Here is a 17254-nt window from a genome sequence, read left to right as displayed (position 1 = left end):
AAAAACTAAATTAACATAGAACAAATTCAATGCTTGCTTATGATAGTATGCAGTTTACAATGGCGTACAATTTTTAACTATAAAATATCAAGTAGTATATTCTATTCCTTTCTTAAAAACACACTAAAAATTTGGCCCTGTATCTATACAGTATTTTCTGCACCCATTAATCCATGTGATTATAAACCAATTAGATACTCGTTAAAATGCAAACTGGGGGAAACAAGTTATTTAATCTATTATGTAATAACGAACAATTTCATGTGAATTTGCTTCTTACTGAAGATATGCAAATTATTTAAGTTATTTTCACTTAAATGCAACTCTGCCTCCCTTTCAAATGAAACTTTCAAGTTCCTTTTTAGGAACTTCAACAGATTTAATCAACTTTCAGAAATAATGCCCACCATTTTTGGCATCTAAATATCTGACTGAAAAGTCTCCTGGAAGCCCCTTGTGGAAGAGATGCTGATAGAGCCCTCACTTTAAAAGAGATAGGAATTCAGATTTGAACTCCACTTTGTCCTCAAGGACCAGTATTGGCAACAACCTGGGGGCACAGCAGGTGAGCAAAGCGCAGCAGGGGAGGGTGCTGGAAGCCCTAGTGTTTCTGTTCAGCTGGTTTACAGCATTCACTTCTAGGTCACAGCATCACTCATCCCTTTGACTAAACTAATCTGATAGAGGACATGCAGTCTGAAACAATGCCACCACAAGTCTTCCCCTTCATTTAAAAGCAGAATTCTACAATGAAAAGTGCTCTGTAAAACTGAGGGGTGGGTGTCTTCGCCAACAATGACCAACTCTGCTGAGTTTGCAAATACATTTTCAATGTATTTGTACATATACAAATACAGGAACCCACGGCTCCTGCTGTGCAGAGCTCAGCCCCTAGCAGCAATCATACCTGTAATCATCTCTGCAGAGAGCCTGCACGCTGCCTCAACTCCCTTCTTCTTCCCTTCACCATCCAAACAAAAAGTTACACCTTTTATTGCCTTTGCTCAATGCTTATAGAGCAATCTAAAAATTAACACAGAGCATTTGTATGACACTGTTGAGGAGACCTAAAGAATAATGCAATTAAAAAGCAATAAAAAGTGAAGTCCCTCTGCAAGTGCAGTACCTATTTACAGCTGCAGTTACCAAGGACAGATCTGTAGAGCAAGGCTGTTGTAATTCAGAACAATCATAGCAAAAGTTGGTACTATTTAGAAAACAGAGTTTTCATTAATGAAAACTTACAAATTCCAAATAGTACTCATTGCTTTAAAACTACTACACACAAGTTTTCAACAAAAAGCAAGAATTTATTTTTAATATATTGCTAGGAAATCCATGTGTTTACTTTGCTATTTTTTTAATACTGTGGTGGAGGACTTGACACAAATGTTTAAATGAACAAGAACTGGTACACAACAGAAATGTACACGATGATACACTTCATTTAATCTTACATTTTGGCAAGAACAAGTGTATTATTACTTCTTCAAGAAATGTCTTGCTTAGTCAAGCAGAAGTAGCTCCCATGTGGGAGAGCAAGAACTATTATGTTACATGGTTTTACTGGAGATTATTCTTTACTAAACCAATCAGACCACATAATAACAGCATTTTAACACCAACTACAGGCCCTTGGAGACCAGTTTGTGTGTGGCCTAGATTTCATAGGCTTCTTTACAACAGATGTGTTGGAGTAGGGTAGAGTTACTTCATATATTAACTTGTGTGTTCCTTAAGTAAAACAGCAGTACAAGTTTAAATTTCGCCTCTTCTTATAGAAAGTGTGTGCCTTGTGCAAAGAGATGATAAATATGAGATCAAAAAACCCATTGCAATTATAATTGATCAGTTTCTAAATCTCACTGGAAGTACTGATGATCTCTTGAAGACGTGTCAATGACATCTTTGCAGCTCATGTATAAGAATACCCAGCTGCATGTTTAAGAATGCCATGGTACAAACAACTCTGCAGCCAAGTCCAAAAGTTGTAAACAGGTGACTATTTATATATCTAATAATTTATCTTTGTTCTATAATAATATGCAAACATAGAAACTGTATTTTTGTAGGCACATAAATGAAAACAAAATCCTCAAAACTCTCCTCTCCAACAGATGCTAGGAAACTTCCATTAGTTGAAATACACCAGTTCAGGATTAAACAGGAAATAATCAGCTTTATGCCAAAGGAAGGGCCTCACCCTACAGCTTTTTATTTATAAAATACTGAATTGATGGAAAGCCACTTCCTAAATCTGATCCACAGTAAAGTTATTACTCCCTCCAAAACAGGAAGGGTGAAGTTTATCTGCAAAAGACTCTTATGTTAATTGTCTTGTTAAAAATGCTTCAAATAATTTTCAGTTACATCCATTGACCATAAAGGAAAGTGATATTCATTTAAGCTTCAGCAGAATGGGCTGTATTAACAGGAACAATAAAATGATAAACCAATCTTTCTTGTCATAAAACCAGACAAATATTTTGTATGAAATGTACACACACAGCTTGTGTTGAAATCAAGATCAAAAATGATGCATTTGATTTTACCCAAAACTGATTTGTGATGACTTAGTTTTCCCTCAATAAAAGTCATCCCACTTTCAATTTCAACAAATATCCTCAGCTACAAATATTCTCAGATTCACAACATTCTGCATTAAGTGGGCTCATTTTTGTTAATGGGCAAGACAGGATTTTATCCTGAGGTGTGGATTGCCTGTATTTTCTCCAATTGCACAATGAAAATAAGCAGTAATAACAATATTTTTTTTAAAATCCCTTTATTTCCAATTAAGAGCAACTCTGAGCAGATTAGTAGCACAATTAACTGGCAGCAGCTTTGCTAATACAAATTCAAAGCTGGTGGAGCTATGAGTTTAAGAATCAGTCCTTACAAGAGAAGATTTCCTCCCCATCACTATATAAAGAGCAACCTTAATTTTTTCTTTAAAGGTTAAAAAAATGCTAAAGTATGAAATTGCATGCCAAAGAGTAGGTTTTTTCATCACATATGCAGCATTAAAGAAAATACTACACAAAACAAGTAAACTACTGTGTGTAATGGACAGCTTCTCAGAAAAGAAAAGCAACAGCTGCAAGAAGAAAAACAATAACTTTGATTACCAACACTTTATGGGCTTAGTTTATGTTAAACCTTACTGCTTCTGATGGTTTAGAATTACTTCACACATTATATTAGCCTCACAAATCAGTTTTATTAGTGCCTCAATAATGAATCAAATTTTTTTCAAGTCCAAGTCACTGTCCTGCCTTTACCTTTGAAATAGTCACTCATCATTTACTTTCAGTACTCATTTCAAATCTAAAACAAAATAAACGAAAAGTAAATTATTTTGGAGTACTTCTCTAATTTTTCTTCGTTTGTGGATAGATATATATTTCCACATGCAGCTGTGTCACCTGAGAAGGCTATTCCCTCATCCCAGCTGTCAGCATCCCTATGCCAGAAACCATCACCCCCCTTGTTTGTGTGAGCCAGTAATATACAGGACTACTCCTAAAATAAATTCTTAGGCCAAACAAGTCTGATTAGGTCACATGCTAGGACATCAGTTGGGCTGCAGGGAGGAATCACCTATCCTGGGTGAGAAAGTAATGAGCAGCTGTGGATGACATCTCAAGAGGACATCTAGCTTTACACTAGTGTGTCCACCTTGAGCTCATCTGGAAACACTCCAACAACTTCCACCTAACCCAGACAGACAAAGCACACAGGATCTGTTTTTAAATGTTTGCACACCTTAGTATGTAATTTCAGTCAAATACAAAATATGTACAGAAAGAGAATGTGAAGTTGACACAATGGCTGGGGCTGGAGTAGGTCAGAGAAGCTGTATGATGAAGCCTCATTTCTTATTGTAAATATGTTCATTCCTTCTGTGTTTTTAGCATTCAACACAAAAACTCTCTCCTACTAAATCTGTTCCCACAATTCTAGTTATTTCCACATCAATTTGGAAGCAAAAATCTGATCCAAAAATTGGTAAAAACAGAAAGCATGTCTCTCCCTAAAGAGAAAGCCACAAGGAGTAAAGATTGTTTTTTATGGTTAGTAAATCATATGTCTTAGGGCAGCAATTACCAACTGTGGTTCCAAGGGAATGTAGTACAAGTTCTGCATTTACTGAGTGGATGTACCACTGACCATATCCCATGGTACCTGGAATTAATTATTCAAAAAATTTGTGTTACAGTCATAAGTAATACTGAAGAATCACAGCAATTAGCTGGTTCAAAAGAGCTTGGAAATCACTAATCTTTTTCATTGTGAAAAACAAGCCCATTTTGTACTTAAAAACATAAGAACGCTGGCTCTCTACAGTCTCTTTTCAAGCTTTTCTTAATGAGATAGTTACGCAACACTGCAGCATTTCAGCACAAGAACTTTTATCTATCAAACTCATTCAAGGAATGTCTGCCCTATGCAATCCAGTGTCACTGAACATTTTCCAGAAGTTGTCTGATTGGGTGGGTGAATTGACAGAGGACAGATTGGGAGCAAACTTGGCAAGATACACGAACACACTCGTGACTTTTTGAAGTGCTTGCTTGTCTTCAGATTCTGGCAGACACTGAAAAGCTTTGATTCTTTTTGAGTCTGGTTTCAATTTGTCCTTATAAAAAAAGAGAAGAAACTGGGATCATCAAAACCGGGGTTTCTTTTTGAGAGCTTTAGCTCTGTATTCTTCAGACAACTTAGAGAAGCTTTCTGTGATGCCTGACACTTACAAATTTTGGTGGCAGCATGATGCAACAAATCCACCAAGTCAAAAAGTAACAGAGATATTTCTAGTACTCAGGAGATAAAACTCAGAATCACAGAATCATTAAGGATGACCTTTAAGACTGAGTCCAGCTGTAAACATAACACCACCAAATGCACCACTAAACCTTGTTCCTAAGTGCCACATCTACACATCTTTCAAATACAACCATGGCTAGTGATTCCACTACTCTACTGGGCACCGTGTTCCAATGTTTGACAACTGTTTTGGTGAATTCTTCCTAGTATCAAACCCAAACCTCCCCTTTGGGCCCCTGGTGCAACTTGTGGCCATTTCCTCTTGTCCTGCCGCTTGCTACCTGTAAGAAGAGGCTGATCCCCACTTGGCTACAATCTCCTTTCAGGCATTGTAGAGTGATAAGGTCCCCCTGAGCCTCATTTTCTCCAGGATAAACACCACCAGCTCTCTCAGCTGCTCCTCATAAGAACTAAGTTTCAGCCCCTTCACCAGCTATGCTGCCCTTCTCCAGACAAGCTCCAGCTCCTCAATGTCCTTCTTGTAGTGAGGGGCCCAGAACAGGACACAGGATTCGCCTCACCAGTGCCCAGTACAGGAGGACAATCACTGCCCTGGTCCTGCCACACTCAAATGCTGACAGAAGGATACGAGCAGTCTAGACTCAGTCTTCTTGGATTTACTTAATGAAATATCCTATTTACTCCAACTATAAACAGAGAGGCTGATTATGGTAACAGTATTTGTTTACTAGTAACAACAGTAAAACATCATGTAAATTAACAAGTTAATGAAAAAAAAATAGCTAGAACAAACTAGCAGCTGCCCTCAAACTCCATCAGCTTCCTGCAGGTTACAGATTTGTTGAGCATCACCAGCAGCACTATGAATTATGGTCACTTCAGAGATACAGCAAACTCTGCCTCTAGCAAATACTCCAATGTGTAGAACTTCACTTTGGTAAATCACATAGACAACTGAAGGTATGGGGGACTTGTTTAACTAAACACTTAATTAAGTTTCAAATTACCACCACCAAGTTATATTTTGAAGGGATCCCCAAATAATTAGAAAATCTGCCAAAAATCTGCAAAGATACTTACTTTGCCATTTTAACCTTACCTTTAGACAGACACAGGGTCTAGTGTGAATAGTTTAAAAGAACTCACTTTACAGTGACACCAAACTAAGTAATTTCAAGTCAAACAGCTAAAATTGTGTGAAAGAGTAAAGTAATAAGGAGGTAATACAAAAGAAGATCTAATCTAGATAATGAAACTGGAAACCACTGAACTAGAAATGAAAATATTCACTGAATAAAATGTACTCTTACAACATAAACTTTTAATGCCTAATCTCTAATCAGAATATAGCTGATGCTGATAAAGTCTACTGATGCTGGATTGATACAGTGTGTTTTGGATGAGAATAATATGGAAAGAGAGCAGTGAAGTCTCTTTTGATAAGCAGAACTAAACAGCTTACTGCCTAAGATAAAGACAGGTTGCTAAAGGTCAGGCACTTTAATGCAATAGCCAAAAGAAACAGTACCATACCATTTACCTTTTAACCTTACATCATACAAAATTACCACATGTTCTCAAAGATACAGAATACACAGAGGTTATTCGTATAAACATATCCTGAAAAATCAGGCATTCCTTCCTTCACACAGCCTTCCAGAACTTACAAAACACAAATACCCCCCCAATAACACCAAAAAACCTCCCACAAACAACTAAAAAAACCCAACTAAACACAAACAAATTAAAAAAAAAAAAACAAGACCAAAAAAACCTGAACAGCTCATGCTAATAAAGACTGAACTATACTGTCTGGAATCAGAATTAAATTAGGAAAAATATTTAATTATTTAGAACAGAGCAAGCCAAATTAAATAAAAAACAACAATGAAAATGAATGACATTTTCTCATTTAAATTAGAAAGTCCAGTGGGCTTGTTGTCCCTTCACATCACATAAACATATATAAACATTGCAAACTTTCTGTTTTTAAATCAGCTGGTAAGGAATTTTGCTATTTCAAGGATAAGCATACACAAAGAATTGATTTACATATTAAACAATTATTTAATTTATTTATGTATTTAACAGTACCGTGGACTGTGTAAAATAATAACTGCAACTGTTCAAGGGAAAAAAAAGTTGCCTTCTCTAGGTTAAGTCAACAGCTTACACTCTTGATGAAGAAAACACAACTAACACTTTCCATTTGTTGGCTGCAATGCACCTAAACCTGATTTTAGAACTATTGCTTAGTTTTAACATAATCAATTTACTCTCTTTATATTGCTTTAACTTAGTATTAATCTATCTTTTTCACTTGTTTACCTCTTTTCTTTGTTCTCCTTAGTTCATCAGTGCTCAGCAAACTGCACTGTGGACAAAGCTGAATCATTCTTGCTGCTCCAAAGACCCTGCAGTTGGTCAATAAATACCTAACAAAGGAAGCACTACTATCTCTGACTACCTTCACTACCCCCACAATTTTATCTGAGTCCTCCCTGTCACCTTAGCAAGTATTTGCTCAAGCTCTCATATAACCCTAGTACCCTGAAAATCAAAAATTCATTGAAAAATATTTTAAGTCAATTGAATTATGAGAACATCTTTGTAGCACCTCATGACAGAAATGCATTTACATTTCCTGCATTTCTACCAAACAAGAAATTATAAACAAAAGGTATGTTCCATAACTGCATGGAAGCATCTAAAGAAAGGAAACACTGCCTACTGTATGTATTATGTACATATGCACACACATTCTGTCACAGCTTTAATGTAATCTGTAATACAGCAGCTTTAAGGAATACAGTCAAAAACTACTTGCTTACTAATTACACCTACCTGCTGAGTGATACATAATGAAATTAACTGCAAACATACCAATGGAAGTTTCTATCCTTACATCCACAAAACCTTACCTGACACCAGACACTGAGTATTCATACTCAGGTAACATGCTAAATGTCCTTGCCTCTTTTAAAATCTTAGTTGATCCACAACAGACAAAACCAAGCTCAGCACTTTTTCCCCAGCAGACCTCTGCATATCTCAATATAAGTCCTCAGCAATATGTACATATGTTTTGTTAGGAATACTTAGAACAACCTTTACAGTCGATGAGATACTTCTCTTTGGGATCACTGCTCTGGCTGCTTACTGTGACACGAGTAACACCTACACACATTAAAAAGCTTCAGAGCCAGCTCAATATAATGAGACACGCTTTTCTGGATAGCAAAAAAGTCCATCCTGCTTAAAGTAGAAAGGAACACTCCTGAAGTACAGGGTTTTTTAATAACTTATCTGGGTCATGAGACACCAGATATTACTTGCTTATCTCTGCTTCTAATTTTAGCAACAACATAGTTGCAAGAAATCTCCTTCCATATCAACATAAGAAAAAGGAAAACTGTACAGTGAGCTGTAGTGATACCTAAGAGTAAATGTGACAAAAACTATGAAAAGCATTAAAAAAAGTTGTCAGGGCATTTTTGAGTTATGGTTAGACCTACAATTGGGTAAGCAGATTAATAATTTAATAAAAAACTCATTTTTACATTAAGCTACATTACATTTACATCCTAGTTGATGACAAATACAGTAAACTGAACCAAATAGAACAACAGCAGTGGATAGCATGTTTATCAAATTTTTTAGTAAGCAATTCCAGGTACTTGATGCAGGAACGCTGCATTTCCTGCCTTACAATTGCAGCTTCCTGCAGACGCCTTGAGGGCATCCAGAGAGGAAGACACCAAGCTGGAAGCACCTGACTGCTCCCCACTTGTTTCTGGCACCAGAAATAGCAGCAGGTTTTCTTGCATGATGTAGTGTCTCCACCCTCCAGCCAGGGAGAAACTCCACTGCATTTGCCCGTGGGCTTTAGAGCTTCTGTGGAATTAATTCCCATCTCCACCCATGTTCCCCATCTCATTCCTTCCCCCACCCTCTTGGCTGCAGTTCCTGATCTTGGCAAAAAAATCTCTCTTTTTTTTCTCAGCTGCAAGTCCAGTCCCACCCTTGTTCATTGCTTCCCACACTCAGTTACTAACCCTACCTCTCCTGTCACTATAAATCCTTTCATCTCTTCCAGATATCCTCCACCCTCCAATTCCGAGGTCACCTCATTCCTCAGCTAGAAATAGTTCCAAGAACTTAGTGGCCAGCTTGCTTCACAATAAATCAAAGTCTGACTCCAACAGGCCATGTGAAAGGGGCTGTTCTGAAGGTGTTTAATGATGCACTAGTGCTTCCAAGTGAGCTAATTCTCAAAAATATGTACAACCAATCCTGTCATTGTTAGAAGATGGTGAGGTGTCTTAAAGGAAGATGACAGTTCTGGTCATGGCAGCTTTAAAAACTGAACAAAAACTTCTTTAAGTTTTATCTTCCCTATGGTAAGAATAAACAGTTACTGTGCAAATACCATCAAAGACTACAGCTTTCTATAGATTTCTGCCTGATGATTAAATTACTGTGTCTAAAGCAGTACTTTCAGGATACTGAATGTTCAGAGACAGTAGTGGCTGGACACACAGCACAGGGTGGCTACTCTCTTGTAGCAGCAGGTACATTTAAGGAAGCACACTGTGCTTAAGAGATCTAGTTAAGTAAGTGTCTGCAAATTCTTCTTTCTTTTTCTTGATCTGATTCATGGTCAAGCCCCACAAAGACTACTGTGCCAGCACAGGGAACAGTATAATACAGGGATTAAACTCCTCAAACTATGGTTGCCACCAAACTCTTCGTAATGTGCAGGTGAAGTCTGCAGTGCTACAGGTTCGTTTTGACTGCAGCATTTGCTTAAGGGGCTTCTAGATGTATAACGGGGTGCAATCACAATATAGTCTCCACTGGAACTCGTACAGTTTCCGTTACTGCCTATTTTCACAACACTTGTAACAACTGATCATCTTAGTTTATGCCTAAATTGAATTTAGTTGAAACCTGGAGATAGAGTCGAAAGATACACAGCACAGATACTGAAATTGCATAAGATAGTTTCCCCAGGAAGCCAAGTGAAGAAGAAATATAATAAAATGGGCGAATTTCCAGCTGGAGATGATCACTGAAAAGCTTGTGTCAGCATATCCTAATCTATTTATGATTTTGTGTTTAAAAATGCTTAGGTGGATTTTTTTTAAATTTAGGAAGCATGTGACCAAAAAAGTTAATACATAAATTATTTACCATACAAAGGTAGTGAACTGTTTGTGAGGTGTGTAGCTGTGGTCAAGTAAGCACACATAGTACCCTCGTAAGTAGAACATTTCATGCTGTAATGAAATCAAGTATATAACCTATCTGGAGTAAGGAGAAGGAAAAAGATTGCTAACAAACAAATTAAATCTTGGAAAAACAGTATCAAATCCATCTATTACAGGTTATTAGTGTCATTCAGAGGAGTACTTGAAGTTCAACAGTGCAGAAAATTATTGTATGAACACTACGTCTCAAGAAGCGGTAAAGAACCAGGAACGGTAAAAAACCAGGACGGTAAAGAACCAGAAACAACTCATGACCCGCTCAATTTTGTCAGTATTCACTTTCTGTGTTTTTTTCAAGTCAGGCTGACTTTATTAGCCTCTCCAAGTCAAAGTAGAAAGGTAAAACAGGCACACCATAAACTTTGTCCTGTGGGGAATCTTGGTGCTTGTTTTTATGCTATAGTTTTTGAAGCATGCCGTTGTGATATCCACAGAAGTGTATGTCTGGACAACCACTGAAGACTCAAGTCACCACACCAATGCAAATAGGAGTCAAACAAAACACAGGAAAGTAATCTTTTGTGGGTTAGCAATAAATGGCGATGTACATTAGTCATTTATACCCCAAGATAAAAATCTAATGTTTTCATAATCTTAACTTAAAGAAGCAGCACATGCAGAAGCATCTTATGCAACTATAGATTTTCCCCCACATAATTTAGGTAATTAAACTGTGGAAAAGTTCCCACTTCTGATGCCTTTTAAAACTATAATATTACCCTGTATTTTAAACGTCAGAGAAAACAAACAGGCATCATTTACCCATCTTTAAAACATATTGAGTTTAACCTACTCAATGGAACGACTGCCAAAAGAAAGAGGACATCAGGCTAGGTGAGACACTGAGATACAGCACATAAATTTAAGAACCAGGAGCTGTGTTTAAAACACATCTTGTCAGCAAAGTGTCTTTGGTCACAGATGATCCTATATTTATACGTGTGTCACTGTTGTATATAAATCAAATTACAAATGGGTTAGAGGATTAAACTACAAGCACCAGGAAAGCTGTCACCTACAAAACAAGCTTCTGTTGTATAAAGAACAGTCTGTAAAAGACACACAAAACCCCACAAAACTGTAGATTCACACTTCAGCAGATTTTCCCTACCTACAGCTTTTGTGTGTGACACTCTTCTATTGCTGTCTATTTCAACCTCCTGAGGCCTGAAAGTACTTGTCAGTGCAGGAGAAATGGAAACCAGCTTCCATGTCAAACATCAACTCCTTCCTGTCACCTACCCTTCTGCCACTACCATGCATTTGCCCCTTTCCATGGGTTTTTACATCTTTGCTCAGTTACCACCGTCCCATCATCACATACGGTTTTATGAAACTTTTCCTCATGACGCTGTGCTCTGTGTGCCCTGTATGTATCTTGTTTTAAGCACCACTTGGACTCCTGCCTCATCTCTAAGTCTTTCAGAAGATCAGTGCTCAGACTGTATCAACAATACTGACAGAGCTAATACATAATCAGTGTTTGGAGGGTAGAGATGCTACATGGTAGTTCTTTGAGCTTGGGCTAATTCTGGGGGAGTTTAAATTTCTGGATCTAATTACTAGGAATATGGGACTGATTCTGTTCTTATTCTGCTTCAATCCAGGAAGTAGCAAGTTTCCCTAGTTACAATGCTGAAAAGACAGTAGGTTGTAAGAATAAAAAACACTTTAAAAATTAATCCTCAGTGCATTGAGCCTACTAAGAGATATTTTTATCTTTAATCCTTAAAACAGTTCAAAAATTAAAAAAATCACTGCTAACCTACTTCTTAAATCCACCAATGTCCTTCTGTTAAAGCAAGAATTGGCTGGAGACCAAGTTGGAGGGAAGTATCCATCCTCTGAATTAAATCCAAGTTATTAAAACCAACAACAAAAGCCCACCATCAACCCTCCCCCCCCACCAAAATAAAACAACCCCAAGAAAGTAACCCAAACAAACAAACAAAAAAACACAACCCACAAAAACAATAACCCTTATTCCCACATAAACTACCGCCTTTGTCAAGCCTCAGACAATTCATTTCTGGTTTTATCCTTCATCATTCCCAGGAGGTTTGCCAGTGTCAATTCTGCTTATCCTTCCAAGCATCTCAACTTTTGACAGTTTCTTCAGTAGGCAATTTCTCAAAATTAATTCCTAATTGCATATCAAGGCCCACACATTTTTAGTGAGTTTCTTCTCTTCCTAACACCTTTTCCAGTCCCGTTGACACTCATCATCTCTTGAAACTAAGCCTTCTTCTTTCCAGCCCACTCACTATTATAGTTTCCAAGTCTTTCATCCTGTTTTTGCTCTTCGGGTTTCTCACCACCGAACAAGAAATTTTTAGTCAAACAATCACTACCAGGTTTTGATTGAAAAAATGCTATTTAATGAATAACTCCTTAGATTTTCACTTTATCTGACCAAGAAGTCGATTTTGTCTTTCAGATTTGAACAACCTTTTTTCATATTTCTTTTGGTTTCAACTAAGTCCAGCAATTTAATCAAGTACCTAATTACTAGCCCTCTTCCATTTAAGTGTTCCAGAGATCAGCCACAAAATTGTAACACCTGTAAACAGTGCCATTTAAGAATGTCTGTAAGCAAACAATCCTCTGAGATCTTGCAGTCTGCAGGCTGCTTGATCACGTAATGAAGTGCCACTACATCAAAAACTCTCTATTTGTCAATAGGTTGAATAGCCAGCATTTGGCAACTTCAAAATAATGTGAACAGCACAGGCCTAAAACTGTTTACATGAAAAAACATAAGGCAAACATGATCTTCAATAAATGGTGGTGAAAGCTAAAGGTGAGTTTTCATTCAATCCCCTCTATGAAATACCCCACCTTTACTGGATAAATGCATGTATTTCTGGTATTAAATTCTCTTAAAAGTATTTCCCTAGGAGCACTGCATATTAAATAACACTCACTTTTTATCAGCTTTCCAATGAAAAAAGCTGCTGGCAAAAATCTGAAACGTGGTAATATAATTCCTTATTAAACCATACCTTTAGGTGCTGAGCAAAATGAGTTGCACTGCTTTTGCATATGCAGCAGTTTGTAATTATGAACACAGCAGTGCACACCAAATTACCCATTAATGTCCATAGAAAGGGAATAAAACACAGCTGAACACAGCTGCTTTAAATAAATGTATTCGCAAGGAGAATAAAAGATACAATGAAGAAACTGACCAAAAAATTTTATATTCCCCTTGTAATTTCAAACATGAAAACATGAATTTCTAAATAGATCGTATGTGCAAAATTGAAAAACCCTAGCACAAAAAAAAAAAAACAACAACAAAAAAAACCCCTCAAAACCAAACAAAAAAACCCCCACCTTAAGGCAAGTGCGAAATATAGAGATTATATAAGCATTACAATGTGACTGATTTGATTTTGTAATGGTAAAAAGGAAGTCTAGAATAAATACTAAAATATAGAAAAATTAGCAGGACAGAATTAATATGAAAGAAAAGGTGTCTAAGAATATGCAGAAAGAAATACATCACTTGACTTTTATGTAAAAAGGAGAGGGATACTGATACAAGGAAACTAATAAACCATGTAGGCAGATGATATAATTAAGTAAAAGAGTTATCATCAATTTTTCTGAGAAGCTTAAGGCAAAATAACAAAACCTGACACAATTGTTTTCCTGATTAGGAAAAAATAAATTAACACACTTAATTACAACTTATATTTAAGTCAAATAAACATAAGCTCAGAGGAGGCATGATATGTCTTATTACGCTACCAACCAAGTCAGACTGATGATGATGAGCCCATCGTTAAGGCCTTGTCACTGTGTATTAAGCACAGAAGGTTTGAAGGACAACAGCAAAGGTAGGAAGGAGTGATAATCTCCAGCTTCCCCATCTTTACTCTCATCTGGCCTGTTACTCTTGTCTGGTCTACTCCTGTCAGAAACAAAGCATGTCTGACCTCATCCACAACCAGAAATAATCCTTTAATGTGTTTTTAGCTACTGTTCCAGTTCCTTCAACTTCACTTAATTCACCTACTTCTTAACTTATATTTTAATTAGGGGATTTTTTTAACCTAGATAATTTTGCCTGAAATGAGCAACAGCACAAGCAGATCAACAAGGAAACGGTAACCAGTTTCCCTGGCTCAGCTGAAGTGACCTTTTTCAAAAGAAAAGGTACATCCACCTCTGACATCCTCCTTCATCCCTCTCTAGATTCCCATTACTCCAATTTATTAATTTACTTATTTTACTAAAACTCCTAGAACTTACAACACTTAATCTGTCACATCCCAAGCCTTACAAAACTTTTCTAATGCATTTACCGTGAGCTTATCCCTAGCCAAGATACAGAAGCTACTTCATGTTAACATCCTCTTTCATCTTTATACTGTTAAAGAACTGTAAAATAGCTTTGCTTGAAGCAAAACAGAACTAGTAAAGGACACAGGAGGGGTTGGGGGTAGTGAGGAAGGCATACAGTAAACTCCCATACACTACACAAACTGTAGCTATTTTATTATGACAGAAATACCTGTATAATTTTAGTCATGTTTTGTTGATATTAAAACCAAACATTTTAACAAAGTCCTTTCTATGTAAAATATCACTCTGTGAGAGGTCAGTCTTCTCTCAGAGCAGCATCTCCAGAGAACAGAGTCCCGTTAACAAGTGTTACGTACACACAAAGACAATTCAGCTATTATTATATAGATCTTACCTGAACAAGAACTATGACAAAGAAGGGGAACAAGAAACAGTTCTTCTCAAACTACACACACACATTGTAGCTGCTAAAACCTGTTATTCATACTTAATTGTAACTTATAGATCAGAGATGTCAGTAATTTACCAAAAAATGAAAAGGAGTTAGACAGCAGATCTGGAAACAGAATTTGGACAGCTTGGACCTAGCCACACCCCCATTTTTCCTTCTTTCTATGCACCATAGCTATGAAGTTTCAAACACAAGCTTTAGAAAGATCTCTGATTTTCAGCATCTTCCAGCAACAAAGCAGTCCCATAGGGTAACAGCTCATTAATACTATTGAGGACTCTTAACAAGCAATATTAATTTAGAATGTCAACTAAAGAAGCAATTAAACTAAATGTTTAAACATTAAAAAATATTGTTCTGCTGAACATTTAAAAACATTGGTGAACTGAAAGCATACAGTCAGCCAGTGATTCCATTAAGAATAAGAAAGCATTCATGAATGTATTAATTCCTGTAGTTAATTAATTCCTTAGATGCCAGAAATCTGTGGTACTAGCCAAATCGAGACAGAAACTCACAAGTTTGATTTTTTTGACAGGATCAAAGAGGGTAAATGGTTAAATTGTCATTTGGTAAAATTTGTCTTCAGAAAAGAATAGATTTTCAGAGAGAGTACATGTCACTCCAACTTGAATATGCAACATGTAAGAAAAGTGGACACATAATAATGGACTAATTAACACAGTGTTACAGACTTGATGTCTAGACAAGATAAGACATTTCAAGAATCCCTGCTACCCGTGCTCATGAAGGAAGAACAAAGAGATAGCCTTTTGTGCAACACTGATGCTGAATAGCTCCAATTATGAACTTAACACCAGGGACACATTTGTCATCACTTCCGAAAAAAACCACCACACTTCAGCACATTACATGTTAAAAGCATAAGCTGATGCTTAACTATATAAAACCAGAAACTAAACAACTCCAAAATATTCCCTTAATGCATGCCATTAAATGCAAAGATATTTAAAAAGTGCATAAAATTGTTACATTAGCAAACTATAGACATTCATTGATCCCAACATGCAGATGCAAAATTCACTACTACACTGTTTTCAAGTAACCAGACCAATCTTTTAAGCATCTCTTTAATGGGTTTCTACCTCACCATGCTTAGGCAAGTGCTCAGACAACATTTAACACCTTATTTCAAAATTGTAAAAGCAAAGAAAAGAGGGAAATGCATGTTCGAAGATCTAAGGAAACACATAACTTCAAAAAAAAAAAAAAAAACAAAAAACAAAAAACCAAACAATAAAAAAAACTCTCAACCCAGAAAGCTAATTATCTCATCATTCTATTAAAAAAAAAAAAAAAAACAACTCTACAAAGCTTTTTATTATTATTATGGACAGAACATTAAAAAAAACATAATGGGATATATTAAAATATGAGACACACATTAATGCTGCACAATTTCCACTTCATAGAGAAGAACAAAGATTGAAAAGACTCTGCTCCTGGATTGAAGGGAACCATTTCCACAGTACCTGCCATGCAAAAGTGCCAGAAAAAACCCCTACTCTTCCAATCATGAAGTGTCAGAGCCAGAGGTTTCTAGGAAATCAACGCTTCCCTGAGAGCAGCAGAGTCCACTCCCAGTGGAGCAGGTCCCAAAAGCAGGGGACCACACCAGCAAGCTGGGAATCTGCAATTCAAGAACGCAGACAGAAAGCTGAGAAGTGAGCAGAAACTGTGCCCTTGGTGGAAAGAAACCGTGTTCTGGAATGTGACAGCAGCTGAGCTCAAGACAAAGAGATCAGAACATTGGAAGAGGCTGCCCAGGGAAACAGCAGAGCCTCCTCCATCACAAATACGCAGGGCTCAGTTTGACAGAGCCCTGAATGACCTGATCTAAGGCCCTGTTTTAAGGAGATCAGCTGGGCTAAGTCCTATGCAACCTAGGTGTTCCCACAAGAATGTCACTATGCCTGTTGTTTCAAAGATGAGACAAAAAATGCCCAGGATCTGCAGTCCCAGTTCAAAAATGTTTTCAAGCATCTGTGCATCTGCAACCATATCCCTCCTTGCCAAGTAATATTGGCACACTTCAAATGAAATACATACTTCAAAGTTTTTCTAGTTTAGGAGCGATGCGGATAATTCTTGGCTCTGTTTAAACAGTGTCTGGATTTTTCCAAGCCTTTATCCATGAGCAGAGCTTCTAGTTTCCTCTCTTTGTGTCAGCTTCAGTTGTTAATATTTGCAAAGCTAATGCAGACTCCTATATAGTGACTATCTTTAAGACTCCTAAAAGATAGTCACCATCTAGCAAACAGCAACTAGCCCTTGGTTTGACATATTTTGTCCTGTCGTCATCAGCACACAAAGAACTTAAGTTTTTCTTCAAATGACATGATTTTATATGAATGTTTGCAGTACCAAACATTCAACCCATCAAATAAGTAATATACTACTATTTTCTTGATGA

At 36.9% G+C, this 17254-nt stretch overlaps 1 protein-coding gene across 2 annotated transcripts in view; it reads right to left on the bottom strand.

Annotated features, from left to right (window-relative positions):
* PPHLN1 (periphilin 1) overlaps nt 1-17254 on the bottom strand; it is a 58011-nt gene that overhangs the window by 8760 nt on the left and 31997 nt on the right. Inside the window, exon 9 of one of the 2 annotated variants that reach the window (XM_068190023.1) lies at nt 7306-7338. The exons of the other annotated variant lie outside the window; for it this stretch is intronic. Coding sequence (XP_068046124.1) covers nt 7321-7338 — 18 coding nt within the window. The 3' untranslated portion in view covers nt 7306-7320. Of the gene's footprint in view, nt 1-7305; nt 7339-17254 lie in introns of those variants that run through there. 2 annotated transcript variants of the gene reach the window in all.

This window comes from Anomalospiza imberbis, chromosome 5, assembly GCF_031753505.1.
Source record: "Anomalospiza imberbis isolate Cuckoo-Finch-1a 21T00152 chromosome 5, ASM3175350v1, whole genome shotgun sequence".
NCBI classification, from domain to species: domain Eukaryota; kingdom Metazoa; phylum Chordata; class Aves; order Passeriformes; family Viduidae; genus Anomalospiza; species Anomalospiza imberbis.
The sequence above is the reverse complement of the archived record's forward strand: the minus strand, read 5'-3'. Positions and strand labels throughout refer to the sequence as shown.